We start from the raw sequence: 15,286 nt of genomic DNA on the forward strand, positions 1-15,286 counted from the left end.
TCTTCATTAATCGTGAAGACACCAGCATTTCAGTGGCTGTCATGCACACTGGCTGAGCTTTAATGAAGACAGATGCCCTGTCAGTGGAGGCCGAGGCCAGGGGGGACTCCAGCCAGACCAGCCTGCTCTGCTTAGCCAGGGGAGCCCTGATGATAACAAGATGAGATTTGTTTATTTAATCAATCAGGCCTTTATGGTCTCCCCTTTTAACCCATTCACACACATGCACACATTTAAAAATTAGGCCTCCAGATTCCAGAAGTACATTTTTCTTTTGGGTCTTTGTCCCAGAAAATCAAAGAGATAAAAAGTCCAGAGAAGCTGCCCCAAGGGTAAGGGAGCTGAGTCTAGCAGAGCAGAGCAAAGTGGAGGCTGGTGTGGTGTACTGTTTTAAGCCCTCTGTGCCCAATAACCTTTGTAAACAAGGCCGCCCTATCCCCACATGAGGAGCCATAATGCCTCTCTTTACTGAAGCAGTTGCCCCTTATTGTCCTCATCAGTGAGGCTGATGAATTGATGTTTGAGTCTGATATCTTATTAAGCCAGCCCAGCTGCACAACAGAGGGACGTAATGCCACACTCACACAAGCTAGCACTCTGCACACCAAAATAGCCACCGGGTTTGTAAAGAGAGTCACCTGGCCCTGGCACGATACTCAACAATGAATTACTTAGTTAATTTTTCTGTGTGGAAAAAGAATTCAACAGTGTGAAAAAATGGAAATTTGCACTTTGAGGTGAATAAAAAAAAAGATGGATGTTGTTAGAAATCTTACAATTGACAGTATTTCTTTGATAACTGTGGAAAATGCAATAAAAACTGTTTGTCCCCCTAAATCTTACACAAAATGAGTATATCCTATTGTCTTGGCAGCAAATCTCCTGTGGTGATAAGTGTCACTGTTGTTGGCCGTTTGCCCGGGACAGTGGGAGGACTTAAAAGTGTGTGGTCAGTTTTCCAGTTTTCCTGTTTTTTTGTTCACTAGTGGGAGACCTCAATGTCAGAGGTTAGTCAGAGGCTACGGCCTGGCCAATGTCAGATCCACACCATGTGTGGCGGCCTTGTCAGCTTGCTGAAAAGGAGACCCTTTCAACCAGCTTGGCTTGTGTGATGCTCTTAAGTGCCTTCTACCACGGAGCCGGTACTACATCTGAGCTTCCCTGTGTGTAAGGATAATGGACACTGATTTAGTCATACGTCAATGAGAAGTGAATTAGTCAACTGCCAGGGAAGCCATTTGAGAAAGCCTATGCAGACCAATCCCCTCTCTGTCAATGTTCATTTGCTTAGAGGAATGAGGCAATTACGCTTAGCAGTTCTCCAGGGTCAAAAGAAGGGGAAGTGTGTTTTTCTCACCAAAACACACACGTAGCTCGATCTTTTTGAACACTGTTTGGATATTAATTGTGATGCTTGCAAGTGATACATACAAGAGAGTGACATGGCAGTAACAGATCGCTGGAGCAATCCATCCCCATGTGTCCACACACGGCTCTTTGTTTTCCCTTAATGTGCTGTTCAAATGTGAATTGAGGAGCTAATTGAAATGGGGGTATATCTCGGCAGCAATGGCAGAGAAATAAGAGCTTCCTGTGACCGCTGGCACATTCTGGCCCCGATCATTTTCTCCCTGATGGAAGTCCGCAGTTATTTCATTATAATTACAAAAGATTCAATTAAAAGATTAGAATGCCTGAGGGGGCAGGACTGGGAATAGATAGTGGCATATTGGTTAGTGGGGGTGGTGTGTGTGTGTGTGTGTGTGTGTGTGTGTAAGAGAGAGAAGGAAGAAGACTTGTAGTACCATGGTTGCAGTTCTAATGAGGACTTGTCATTGCTGTTATATATACATAAACCTTGTTGATCCTTTCGAGATAATGTCAAATGAATGTGCTGAAGTTAAAAGGCTTAAGTAGTCAGCTGGTCCAAGGTCACTGGGTCGTAATTGATATGCCCGATGGAAAAACCTTCACTTGTCTCCGAAAACAGTTATGCCAATGCAACTAAATGAGCTGTTTGAAGTAGAAAATCGGTACAAAGTGAAATGTACAAAACACTGAAGCATGAGTGTAACCTTTTTTGTTCTGTAATTCCAAACTGTAATCCAAAGAGCACCATATTTTAGAGTGCAGTTAATAGATAGAGAGCTCTTATTTCTCTAAGCTGCTTCCTAGGGAATGGTGCATTACCATGTATGCATATGTATGCGTGTATACTGTATAAGTAATAAGTCTTAATAATACTGTATTTTGCAGTAGCTCGGGCAGCTGCAAAATCTTTTTGTTGTATTCATACTTGTACTATGAATCTGAATCTGAAACTATAAAATAAAATATAATTATTTTAATAAAAAAGTTAATTCTAACCATATAATAGTTATATAATATTTACTGTGTCATATTACATTACAACATGGAAAACATTTTCAGCATGAAGCCATTTTCTGTATGACTACTTGTGCTGCCGTATCACACCACCTTGCTAACAGATCTGTCTCAGCCCTGCAGTAATAGCCGAGCCCATTAATAGGCAGTGCCACCTATAAATAAACAGACTCAATCCCTGCAGTTGCTTAAAGATTTCTCCACAAGCCCTCTTTCATGTGTGGTTTTGCTTATGCATAAATATGAGCGTGTCAACCTGTGCTTGCGTGTGTAGACTGTATGTGAACTCCTACTGTATATGTCAGTGTATGTAGTGTTTACGTGCCTGTTTGGCTGGCATTGGGCGCCCAGACTGCTGTGTCAAGTCCAGAGACAGACAATGTGCCAGGCTGGATTCCACAGGCCTGTGTTGGAATCCAGCTCTGCTCTAATAACAGTTTATAGCCCCTCCGCAGCGTCAATCACACCACTGTAAATAAAACTCATCAACCACCATGTGAAATTTTGTAGCAGTATTTCACAAGAGTGCTTATGCTGAAACATTACAAGCAGTCCCTTTCAGCTGAAAATTTGTGATGTACAACATGACAGAACAGGCTGTTATGAGGCAACTGGGCCAGCAGTTTACCCCTTTGTATCAGCAGAGTATAAAATGGGGACTTTCGTAAGTTCTTTCACAATAGTTTGCTGGTCACAGAGGTATTGTGGCTGCCCACCCTAACACCCATGTCTGGCTGCTGCTATTGTAGCTGTTTACTGAGAACAGCTCTTTGCCTGCTAGGCACATTTTCCCTTGTACAAAGGCGTGGGCAATTGGCAGGCGATGTGTGTGTGCACCTTGGCGTTTGTGTGTGCGTGTTGTACTCATACATGCACCTGTGAGAGTTTATTTCCATGGTGAGCACGTAATGTACTGTTGCACATGTGTGTTTGTGTATAGTGTATATAGGAGTATGTGTATGTCAGCTCGGAGCCATGTGTGAGCTGAGTGTGAAGAGAGCAGTTCTGTTACCACCGTGTTATTGACTGACGACTTGGCTCGAGCGTTGCTAGGGGCTCACTGTTATGAAAAGCGGAGGGCTCGGACAGCCAAGCCGGGACTAGAAACCCAGACGAGCCTGACTGTCCTCCCTCTGTGTATGTGTGAATGGGCTGTGTTTACGCAGCCGACAATGTTTGGCAGGGAGTGGTGGGCGGCTGGTGTAGTACAGCTATTATCTGGACTCAGGGGTGGAGAGTGATGGAAGAGGAGTTGGCCAAGGGAGGGAGGGAGGCCCGCTGGCGTTGTTTTCATCTGGACATTAGTCAAATCCTGCGAATGTGCGAAAGTGCAACCGCCATGACCACTTATCTGGAAAGGGTGCACAAGTTCATTTGTATATACTTGCATTCGTTCATTTGTTTGTGTGTATATTTTGCCTGTGTGATCACTGTGGGGAACAGGTGTGTGTAAGCTGACATGCCTGTAATTGTGTGCTTCGCTGACGATTTGGGACTTTCTGAATGTCAATGGAGAATTTCACAGATGCCTCTCTGTGGATGTGTATGTGTCTGTTTGTGTGTGTGTACTCACTAACTATCTTTATATGCGCACATGAAACCAGGTTATTCGGAGAAATCAGGTTAAGGCAGGAAACATGAGAATGTGTTCATGTCAGTAATTAGATTTCTCTTCAACCTAGTATTTTTGAACCAAGACTCTCAGGCCACACAGTTTTTCCTTTGACTGTGCACATGTGTACGAATTTACAAATAGTCTACTGTACAGCTGTGGAAGCTGACATATGTATTTTAGTTTCTGTTTTCTGATTTAGTCAAATTTTGGATTTGTTTATTTTGGATACATGGATGCACAGTTCCTTTCATCCCACTACATTGTGTGCTGGTTCTTTATCATGCACACATGTAAAATCCCCGTCAGGTTACTGCAGAAAACTGACAATTACCAGGTTACTGAAGTGCATGTAAATGTTCACTGTTTCAGTGGGCCCCTGCAGTAGATGTCTTACTCTGACACAAGAAGTGTATTATCACTTATACACATGACACACACTCATGAACAGGCATGCATGGACAAACAGAAAATAAGCACATGCTCTTCAGTGGCTACAAACTAGAATATGTCTTCAGTGTACCGTGACCTTTGATTGAATGAGCTGGCTGTAGTCATCCTGTCAGTAGGATGGATTGGATTTATCAGCTCCAGCTCCACTGTTTGAGCATCTCACTTTTGCCAGAAAACACTGAGAGAAAACCAGCCAGCCAGTTAGACAGCCAGTTAGACAGGAAGTGATCCAGCAAAGGAGTGAGGGGCTGCTTGGGATGATTTATGCCTTGTTCAGGAATGCTGAATGAGTTCAGAGTACACTGCTGTTATGGGAACTAACTGAATGGACATTGCTTACTTTCTCAGTGACATATTTGCATTCTCTGAATGGTAATAGTCAAAATGTGATGTTATTGCCTCATGTTAATGTCTCATGGAACTTCCAACACAGTGCGAGGCAGACAGAGAAGGAAATGAATCACTGTAGGGCCCCAGTCTGAATTTCTTGTCAGTGCTCTCACAGCATATAGAGATGGGCAACCTGTTGGCAGTTGGTTGCCAAGCAAAAGTGAAAAACTCTGAAATGCATCACTGCTCCGCAGAACCACTCAAAGCAGAAGATTCTACATCTGATATGACTCCGAGTGTTTCTGCCAGTTCCAGGGGACTTTGTGCCAGTTGCAATGTTTCAAAAATCTCAGACATCAGGAAGCCACAGTCATTTTATAGCTGCTCTCTCACTGGTCATCTGTCTATCTTACTCTCAGTCTCAGTCTTTGCTTTTGTCTCTCTCAAAATGCTGCCTTTCAAGTCCTTTCAAGTGAATAGATGTAGCTGTAAATGTTAATGCAAATCTGGACATACAGTGGTGTGAAAAAGTGTTTGCCCCCTTCCTGATTTCTTATTTTTTTGCATGTTTGTCACACTTAAATGTTTCACATCACCAAACAAATTTAAATATTAGTCAAAGATAACACAAGTAAACACAAAATGCAGTTTTTAAATGAAGATTGTTATTATTAAGGAAAAACAAAATCCAAACCTACATTGAATGAACACTGACCTTAACTGAGGCAAGTGAGGCCTGCAGTTCTTTGGATGTTGTTGTGGGGTCTGAATGGCTGAAGAAGAACAAAATGAAGACTTTGGAGTGGCCTAGTCAAAGTCCTGACCTTAATCCTATTGAGATGCTGTGGCATGACCTTAAAAAGGCAGTTCATGCTCGAAAACCCTCCAATGTGGCTGAATTACAACAATTCTGCAAAGATGAGTTGGCCAAAATTCCTCCACAGCGCTGTAAAAGACTCATTGCAAGTTATCGCAAACGCTTGATTGCAGTTGTTGCTGCTAAGGGTGGCCCAACCAGTTATTAGGTTTAGGGGGCAATCACTATTTCACACAGGGCCATGTAGGTTTGTTTCCCTTTAATAATAAAACAACCTTCTTTTAAAAACTGCATTTTGTGTTTCCTTGTGTTATCTTTGACTAATATTTAAATTTGTTTGATGATCTGAAACACACACAAGTGTGACAAACATGCAAAAAAATAAGAATTCAGGAAGGGGGCAAACACTTTTTCACACCACTGTATGTAAGGCCTAGGAGAAAATCAAGAGGAAACACTGAAGTGTGTGCAGACGCTTGGGCATGGACATTTACATGTTGACCAGAATGAACTGTGTACTACTACTTGTGGGTGTGCTTGTTCCTGCTAATAAGAGGTTTGCGTTTGCACGCTTTGGTCTGCGGTGCTTCCCCGATGAGCTGGAGTGAATACTACTGTTGTTGTTTACGTTATCCTCCTTTCCCCTCACTTCCTCTGACAGAGCGAGGCTGCAGCCACGGCCAGGCTACTTCTACTTTTGTAGGTTTCTATTGTTGTGGGGAGGAAGCAATAGCAATTGAACGAGCACTAGTGGCTTTGCCAGAGACAGACAGGTGAGAGCCAGGGCTACAGATGGTGAGAGGAAGTCTGGAAGGATGAGGAACAACCTGAGGATCAAAGACTCAGGGTTTGTCTTGATGACTCTCCTCTCTTCTCTCCTGACCTCGCCTGTCTGCCTGCCTCCGCTCCCTGTTGACGTCCTCGCCTGCCCGTGAGTTGTCCTGTCTTCTTGACATGATCAATGGCCCAGGCCTGCACGGGATTGCCAGGTTTGGGTTCACTCTCCAGTCACCGGAGGAGAGCTGTGTTCCTCGCTGTCTTCTGGTGGGCAGATGAAGAGTCAGCTGGAGCTCACCACAGGGCACATTTTTTCCACAGATCTGCACTTGACTGTCTGCTTTTTCCTGCACAAGCCATAAAAGGCCACTGACTAAAATCCTTTCATTGAAATTATGTTTCCCACTCTTTTTAATACCTCCTTCCTCAGGTTTTGTACAAGGACATTTGAAGGAAACTTTTTTGCTGGGTTCATGGGGGACAGGCAGCTTGGTGGGCAAGTCTGTCTGTTTGAAGCCAACTTGTGTGTTTCTTGACAGGGTTGTGTGGTGCAGGAAAAGGGAGGTGCTTGCTGCCAAATGTTGGCTCGGCTGACTCCATCAAGAAAATATCAAAAGGCCCTTTATGAGGTGCTGTAAAGAAGAAAGGGTGTTTTGAGAGCACCACCAGACTGCAAGGGTAATTCCACTTTTTAAAATGTGCCCTGAGGATACAGGCTTATCCCACCTGCTGCCTTTCCTGCTCTGCTCTGCTTGTACGCTTTCTCTGGTTGAGCTATAGATAAAGAAGTGTGTGTGCGTTGGCATGAGTTTGTGTGCCATGTCACATTGTGTCACTCTCAAAAGTCCAGACTTTTGTCATTAGCACTCATGGCAGCTATGATCACATGCTCAGATTATCTGTGCATCATCTGTGTTCACAGTGTCAGTCTCTCTCTGAGTTTCATGACTTTCTGCTGGTTCTGACAGAAGTGTGTAAATTCCTGGAGGGGTCTGTGTGTTAATGTCTGGTTTCTCACTACCCCTGGCCAGCTTGGTGTGTTTTCACCGCTCAAACCTGAGCCATCTCCTGGTCGGCAGCCCTGTTTTATCATAGGCCTTGTTTTAAAAGACAGCATAGCAGGGCCTCTTTACAGGCGTGTGAGTGAGAATGTGTGTGTGTATATGTGTGTCTCTAGGAGCCCAGGTAATGAGCTTTCTGACAGCTGTTGAAAGGCGTTGCTACTGCTCAGCACCTTTAATGAAAGCAACCCCCCCCCATCACCACACACACACACACACACACACATTCCTCCCTCCCTCATCTCAGCTTTTTTACTTTCTCCACCATATAAACTATTTCTTTCTCAGTTGTAGGCAGGTCACATTGTAAGTGCTTGTGTAACTCACACAATAGAGCTTGCAGGTGACTCAACTGTGTTCAGCAGAGCTTGAACAGCAGCAGAGCATTATTCGACCTGTGGGAAATGAGAGTACATGTAAAAAGGTGTAGCAGCGAGGGACATAGAGAAGTGGCTACAAAAGCAGTGACAGAGATCCTCCGGAAAAGACTGGTACTGACAAGAGGAAGGAAATGAGCCTGTTGTGTGGGACCTTGTAGCAGAAGCCTCAGAGAGATGGCAGGAAGACGTGGGCAGAGGAACAGAGAGAAGGAAAGTGAAACATGCTGCCACCACTGACAAGGGTGTGGTACTTTCTCTTCCTCTTTCACAAAGCCCAGTTCTTCATGGAAACCTTTCAGTGTGCTGATGGTCACTCAGTGAGCACCCTGTGGTGCTGTAGCCTCTGCCATGGGGTAGAGGGCCAAGGGCACCCTCAAAGGCCCCACCTAGTGTGCCAGCAAGTCTTCCAGTTCACTGTTCACCATCCTCTCTCAATCTGCTCCCCTTCTGCCACTGCTGTCTGCCCAGTACCCACCCCTCTTTTCACAGTGAGCCCAATTGTGTGCCCCTCTCTCACACACTCTTTTACTGCTCAGTGCATTCGACAAGAACACGCAAGCTTTGCAGGCTGGTTAATGAAGGTAGAGATGGAGACAAAGGCCCCACATGCCCGTGCTTGCCGTTTAACAGGAACCGAAAAAAAATATGAACACAATGAGCCACACACATGAGAGGATACTTTAATGGGGAACAGTGGAGCTCACTAATGCACTAACAGTTACGAACAGTCCTGCATTTGCAAATCAAATAGAGACTGCAGAGAGTGGGCAGCGCTACTGGTTGGAGTCACACACACGCAACCAACATAACCACAGAAATGAACACCAACAAATATGTCTGTGCCACTCACTCATGCACTTTACTGTATATACACGGCCCTCACACAGAAACAGCCTGTGCATTCGCTCTCACATGCCAAGACTAGACTTCTGGAACAGTGTCCCACTGAAGATTCAATCATACCAACAAGTCACGTAGACAAAAGCTGAAGGCATATTGTGAAAGAATGCTTGTTACCCTGCCAGATTGTCATATGCTGCAGTTAAAGCAGTGTGTTGCAACACAAAACACAAGCTGCATAGTCATGCCTTTGCTCACATACATAAGAAACACTCCCCTTTCAGGGCGAGACGAATGACCAACAGGCAGCTTCAGTGTTACCACAAAGTCTCTTGTTTTTCTATATTATCTCTTCCTATTTTGCTTTTTCTCTCCTGTTGTATCTGTTGAACCTAAAGGGACATCACTTGGCCCAGTTGACTTGACCTAGAATTGAATGTAATTGACCTAGTTGAAGTCACTTTCAGCTAAACAGCTATTTCTGTCATGTGCAGTTACATTTCACATGTAATGAGGTTGTGGAGAATGATGTACTGCACATCCCACATAGGCTAAAACACTTTAGTGTTGTGGGGGGGTGGATTGTTGTATGTGTTTGCTAGTTTGTAGCTAGTAAATATTACCCTCTTGTGTGCGTGTGTGTGTAGTTTGCAGCCACTGAATAGTATCTGTGCATGTATGTGACCAGGGGATTAGGCCTGGTCAGTGCAGCTGGACCACTTGTGCACCGAAAGCATTGAGAGAAGGGATTAGGGGGTAAACTGATACTTAGCAGGAAACGAACAGTGGCTACTGATAACTTAACTATCCCTCCTTCTTGCCTCTCTTATTCTCTTCTCCTCCCCCAACAACAGCAGCCACCCACCTATCCCACTCATCTCATCCGTCCGTCATCGGCTCACAGGCCTCAGCCGGCAGATTGTCATGCAAATGGTGCCCCAGGCCTTGGAGCGCTGATAAGGAGGGCCTCTCATTTCACAGGGCTTTGTTTTCTAAACAGTGATGAGCTGAGTTGAGGAGACTGAGGAAAGGGGCTCAGGGCGGCTGCTTGAATGGGCCCTCTCACTGTGGCGCCCTGGGGTAAGTGGTGCGGGGGATTTGGATGGAGCGGGCTGAATGAGGTAAAGTCTGGGAGGCGGGTACAGGAGTCATGTTCTCTGGCAGGAACCAGGTTCAACGTGTTGACGGAGCCTGATGTATTTTCTCTCTCACTGCTGTCCGAGTTTTCTCCAGGATGGCCTTTCTGTCTTTGGCTCGCTTTCTTTCTCCATTTAGATGGTGTCAGTCAGTGTTCGTTACTTGACGCCACATATGGTTTGTCCTTCTCTATGGGGTTGTCGGTGCTCGGTCTGGAGCCTCATTTGCTGCTGTTATTATTGCATAAACACAGAGGTTCATGGCACGTTCAGAGGGTTTCTGCTCTCCAACTGACCCTGCTGCTTTGTTACATTCTGGCCAGGGAGATATGAGAACTGCTGTAGAAACATTCAGCGAGTGAAAACTTCAGGTTTTAGATTGATTTGCACATTTGGCTTTGGGATCGCTCTTAAAACTAATGGAAAACATCTTTGCCTCCAGCAAAGTAAGGCTTTCAAAGGAGGAATTTGAATGTGAATTCTGAATAGTTAAATATAAAAATACATATGAAAAACAGATGTTTGAGCAGCAGGCAACAAATGAAAAATGTCTGACATATTTCTGTTACTATCATTAATGAGGTAGTAGCTGGCCAGTCACAGCAGCTGTAGCAGAAGTGGTAGTAATGGTCAGCTTGGTCAGGAGCAACTGTGTCCTCTCCTCCCCCTTTCCCCCTCTGCCCCTTTCTCTGTTTTTTATCAAATTCCTCTTTTTATGTCCTCCTTTTTTCTTCTTTTTGAAGTCTCCCCTCTCTTGTAAAAAGGCAAGCTGGTGGTTTTTGCCTCAGCCTTGGGTGTGAGGGGGTTGTAGGTTAAGTTTAGGCTAGCCCTCTGTGCTTTCCATTGAAGGTGCTGGGGGGAGGTGGGGGCAGTAAAAGTTAGAATTTTAGAGCCTCCCTGTTTTTTATTTTATGATTGGCTTTTTTTTACGGGCTGGGAGCTACAGCTGGTGGTGTGAATAGCTGCCCAAGGTGACCGAGTCCCAATAAAGTATAGACCGGCCGAGCTGGGGCCTCCTGTCCAGCCATGGGACCGCCTTTATAGGCCGCCTTACGAGCCTAGGCCTCTATTAAAACCTGGCAGGGCTGCACTGAGGAATTTAGGGCCAGGAAACAAGAGAAAAATAGGGTTTGTGTGTCAGGGGGTGGTGGGATGCAGAGTTGGGGGGTTGAAGTTTGAGGGTAACCAAGGGTGAAAGTTGAAAGAGGTGCTGTTGGGTAAGTGGATGTTCAAGTGTGCAGCGTAAGGATTCCATATTTCCCCTGAGCAACATGTGTGTCTGTGAGTTTGCGCAGGCTAGCATGTGTGACGAGGGTCTAGTCCTGTGTGTCTGCAGCAGCTTATGTTTCTCAGGGGAAGTTATGGAATCCATATGCTGCACACTTGAACATCCAAAAGAGCCAACATGTGTTCCACTTTGGAATATAGTGAAGATTAATGTACCATAGCAAGTACGTGACCTGAGGTAGTGCTGACGTCACAGTTGTGTTCAAGTTTGAAAGGTAGGAGAGCTTTACACCAGCTTTGCACGCATTTGTGTTTGACATGTGTGTACTCTGTGCGTGCAAGATGTCATCATGAGCTGTTGTCATTCTGTGGAATGAGGAAGAGCCAGATTTGACTCTTGGCTGCAACAGCTCACTCTGTTACCTGGCCTTATCAGAGAAGCTGTTGATCAATAGCACTCTCTCTTACTGCTGTAAAAACAGTTTTGTCTCTGCTGTTAGACAGTCATCCTTCTCTTTCTCTGTGCTCACACAAAGCAATAATCTCCCCATATATGCACCTGAGGTGCTGCCCCTTAGGATGGTAATTGGTGCCTGAAGTAAAAACTGTTGCCTGTAGTTCATACTCTATTCCTCTTTCTCACTCTTATCTTATCAATTTTGTCCAACAAAGAGACAAGCTAAAAATGAATATGTGATACTGTATCTTAATCTATCTCCAGGTGAAATGTTTACCAACTGAACATAACCGTTACTCAGCACCTCTTGCTGGCCTTAGTAATCTGTCAGTTGTCATATCATGTTTGAATGCAGTTAAACACTAACGATTATCCGCATCTGCTACATGTATTGACAAGTGCACATGTGACATTTCAGACTGCTCGGTAGCCGTAGGACAGTGATTTGTGACAAATCGTGTGCTCATGTGCTCTGCTGTCTTTTTATTTTCTTGTCCATAGCGGTGGAGACTCAGAGCACCAGCTCAGAGGAGATGGTACCCAGTTCTCCGTCTCCACCTCCCCCACCTCGTATCTACAAACCCTGCTTTGTGTGCCAGGACAAGTCCTCAGGGTACCACTATGGGGTCAGCTCCTGTGAGGGCTGCAAGGTGAGAAGAACCTGCCAGATCCTTCTGAGCTCTGCTTTGTCTGGATTTATTACATAGATTTAGAAAAATGCTGGGTTGGAAGAATTATTAGTTACCTGCCTTTTCATCAAGATAAGAAGGAAAGAGCCTTGTTGGCAGTCTGTAGCTACTTCTTTAATATGGGTTTGATCGTAGTGTGAAAATGGAATGACTAAGAAGAAAGTGAAAAAGCCCAATAATAATGCAAAGAGTTTCAAGTTAGAAAAAGAAAGATGAAAGAAGGGCAAGTATGAAAGAGAAACAATTAAATGTCACATCCTTGATTTGATGACTTGACTATAATACACAATCTCTCTCTCTCTCTTGCCCTCTCCCCTTTTGTCTCTTGCTTCCTGATGCTCCAGGGTTTCTTCCGCCGCAGTATCCAGAAGAACATGGTGTACACCTGCCACCGAGACAAGAACTGTCAGATTAACAAGGTCACACGCAACCGCTGCCAGTACTGCAGGCTGCAGAAGTGCTTTGAGGTCGGCATGTCCAAGGAAGGTGAGTCCTCCAGGACTGAAGTCAAACATCAAGACACAGCATAATATACCTGGGTACCTTGGAGACATTGGCAAGCAGTTAATATTTAAATTCTACTTGGCTCAGATATGATTTTATTTATTTATTTTTTTTTACTACCAAACAAAAGATCTGACCTGATTCACACAGTGTGAACTTATCAATCTATTAATGCTCACTCAGAGACTCTGGGAAACTATGCAGCAGAGGAGCAGATGATGAGCCTACCAGGGGTGGTGATCAGGGCGAGGCTGGGCACTGTACCAATCATATGACTAATGGCTTTATGAAATGATTCTGACTTCCTGTTTCACAACAAAACCTCGTCTCTCCGGCCAGCACAGACACTGCTTTCATTCATAAAGACAACAGAGCAAAAAACAAAATTTAGAGTTTTGACAAAGATAATGGCGGCAGGATTCACACTGTTGGTCAAATCAAAGACACCATTTTGCCGCCTCTTTAGTTTGACCTTGTGTTTGGACGGCTGCGTGTAAGTGGCAGTTTCTTGCCCTTCACAGGGCCCGTGGGACATGTATGTGGGTGTAATGTTTGTGTGGGATGTGTGTTAAGACCGGGATCACATTGTGCCTCTGCTATTACTGGATATCCTGAGAGGAAGGAAAGTATGGGAGGAGGAGGGAGAGGAGGCAGAGAGGGAGAGAGTGGAGGACTGGCTTATGTGCACCGGTCAAGTGGATAGAGAGATGGACAAGGAAGAGAGCGGGTGATAAGAAAGAGATAGCCAGTGTCCGTGCCGTGCTGAAGGAAATATGTTGATACTGTTAAGTATATCCAAGCACAATGTCCTTGACAGTGGTGAAAGACAGAGAGCATGAGCTCTGTGGATGTTTTTACATGTGATCACAGATAAAGAAGAGGAACGTTCTGTAGCTGATCTCTGAAATTGCCTGAGGAAATTATTTTGTACAAAGTAGTGGCAAATCTCTCTTCTAACTGCTTTGTTTTCTTGTTTTTCTTTACATAGCTGTGCGTAATGACAGAAACAAGAAGAAGAAGGATGTGAAGGAGGAGGTGGTACTTCCAGAAAGCTATGAACTAAGTGGAGAGCTAGAGGAGTTGGTCAATAAAGTCAGCAAAGCTCACCAAGAAACCTTTCCGTCACTTTGTCAATTGGGCAAATACACCACCGTAAGTCCCTACACTACTGTTCACTCATACTATGTGTGGCAACATTCTCCAAGCTATGCCGTCACTGATGGACGTAAATTCACCGTAGCTTTCCCAACATAGTGCTGGTTTAAGTAATTCAGTTCCCCATTAAGCCATCTGTGTGGCCTCTGAATGATTGATGCAACATGTAAATGGTTTTTTTTCCCCCCTTGATTGATGTAAAATGTAAATGTGTTGTCAGGCTCGGACACGCTCGCCCATGATGCAAACACGGTTCCACACCACCTCTGTAACAACATACTGATCTCTTTGTGTGTGTTTTCTGTGTGTTCAGAACTCCAGCTCAGACCACCGTGTCCAGCTGGATCTGGGTTTATGGGACAAGTTCAGTGAGCTCTCCACCAAATGCATCATCAAGATTGTGGAATTCGCCAAGCGGCTGCCAGGTTTCACCACCCTCACCATCGCTGACCAGATTACTCTACTTAAGTCGGCCTGCCTGGATATACTGGTGAGGAACCCTTTTGTCCTCCTTGCTTACTCTGACAGCAGAGCCCTTTTCTTACAAATATATTACTTGACAGATGAGAGAATACTGACATCTGGTGGTGAAAGGTGGTATTGCAAGAAGGTTTGCCCAAATAATACTGAGCCTACTGAATGTTTGGTGTAATAATATTTTTACACAAATAGCATGATACATTGAGCTAATATCTATCAGTTTAGCTACTGCAGATATTATTATGCCGTAGAAAACCTTGTATCACCTTTACATCACATTTTGCTCAATTCTTACAAAGTTTTCCAACTTCCTTTGCTCATAGATGCTGAGGATCTGCACACGCTACACCCCAGAACAGGACACTATGACCTTCTCAGATGGCCTGACTCTGAACCGGACTCAGATGCACAATGCGGGCTTCGGACCACTTACTGACCTGGTGTTTGCCTTTGCTGGCCAGCTTCTACCCCTGGAAATGGACGACACAGAAACCGGCCTCCTTAGTGCCATCTGTCTCATCTGTGGAGGTACTGCAGCGTACACATGCACTGACAATAAGTGTTGTAAAGAGGAAGTGGCTTTAGTAAATCTGTGTGTCACTGCTTTGATAGGATTATTAATGCAAAGTAAAATAGCTAAATATTTGTTTTGATATGTAAAATCATTGCAAACAATAATAACATTTTCTGCAGTTGTTTTTATGACAATGTACAAAACTTGTAAATGATAGAGAATATTATGTGTCTTCTGCACTCTTCATCAGACCGTATGGATCTAGAGGAGCCCCAGAAAGTGGATAAACTGCAAGAGCCTCTACTTGAGGCTCTGAAGATCTACGCCCGCCGCCGTCGCCCCAACAAACCCCACATGTTCCCCCGTATGCTGATGAAGATCACCGACCTCAGGGGCATCAGCACTAAGGGTTAGTATGAAGAGAATAATTCCTGTAACGAATTTTGATTTGTAAAAGGCCTGACCACTG

The 15,286-nt window shown here is 44.6% G+C and overlaps 1 protein-coding gene across 5 annotated transcripts in view; it reads left to right on the top strand.

The window, feature by feature from the left end:
• The window catches only part of rarga (retinoic acid receptor gamma a), a 42,817-nt gene that overhangs the window by 24,737 nt on the left and 2,794 nt on the right, over window positions 1-15,286 (top strand). For 4 of the 5 annotated variants that reach the window (XM_044212201.1, XM_044212200.1, XM_044212199.1 and 1 more), the window contains 6 exons: window positions 11,977-12,125; window positions 12,509-12,650; window positions 13,657-13,820; window positions 14,137-14,313; window positions 14,627-14,831; window positions 15,068-15,226. In XM_044212201.1, the coding sequence (XP_044068136.1) occupies window positions 11,977-12,125; window positions 12,509-12,650; window positions 13,657-13,820; window positions 14,137-14,313; window positions 14,627-14,831; window positions 15,068-15,226 (996 nt within the window). Of the gene's footprint in view, window positions 1-9,509; window positions 9,736-11,976; window positions 12,126-12,508; window positions 12,651-13,656; window positions 13,821-14,136; window positions 14,314-14,626; window positions 14,832-15,067; window positions 15,227-15,286 lie in introns of all 5 variants that reach the window. The other variant, XM_044212203.1, reaches the window with a different exon arrangement.

This window comes from Siniperca chuatsi, linkage group LG10 (assembly GCF_020085105.1).
Source record: "Siniperca chuatsi isolate FFG_IHB_CAS linkage group LG10, ASM2008510v1, whole genome shotgun sequence".
In the NCBI taxonomy this organism is placed as follows: domain Eukaryota; kingdom Metazoa; phylum Chordata; class Actinopteri; order Centrarchiformes; family Sinipercidae; genus Siniperca; species Siniperca chuatsi.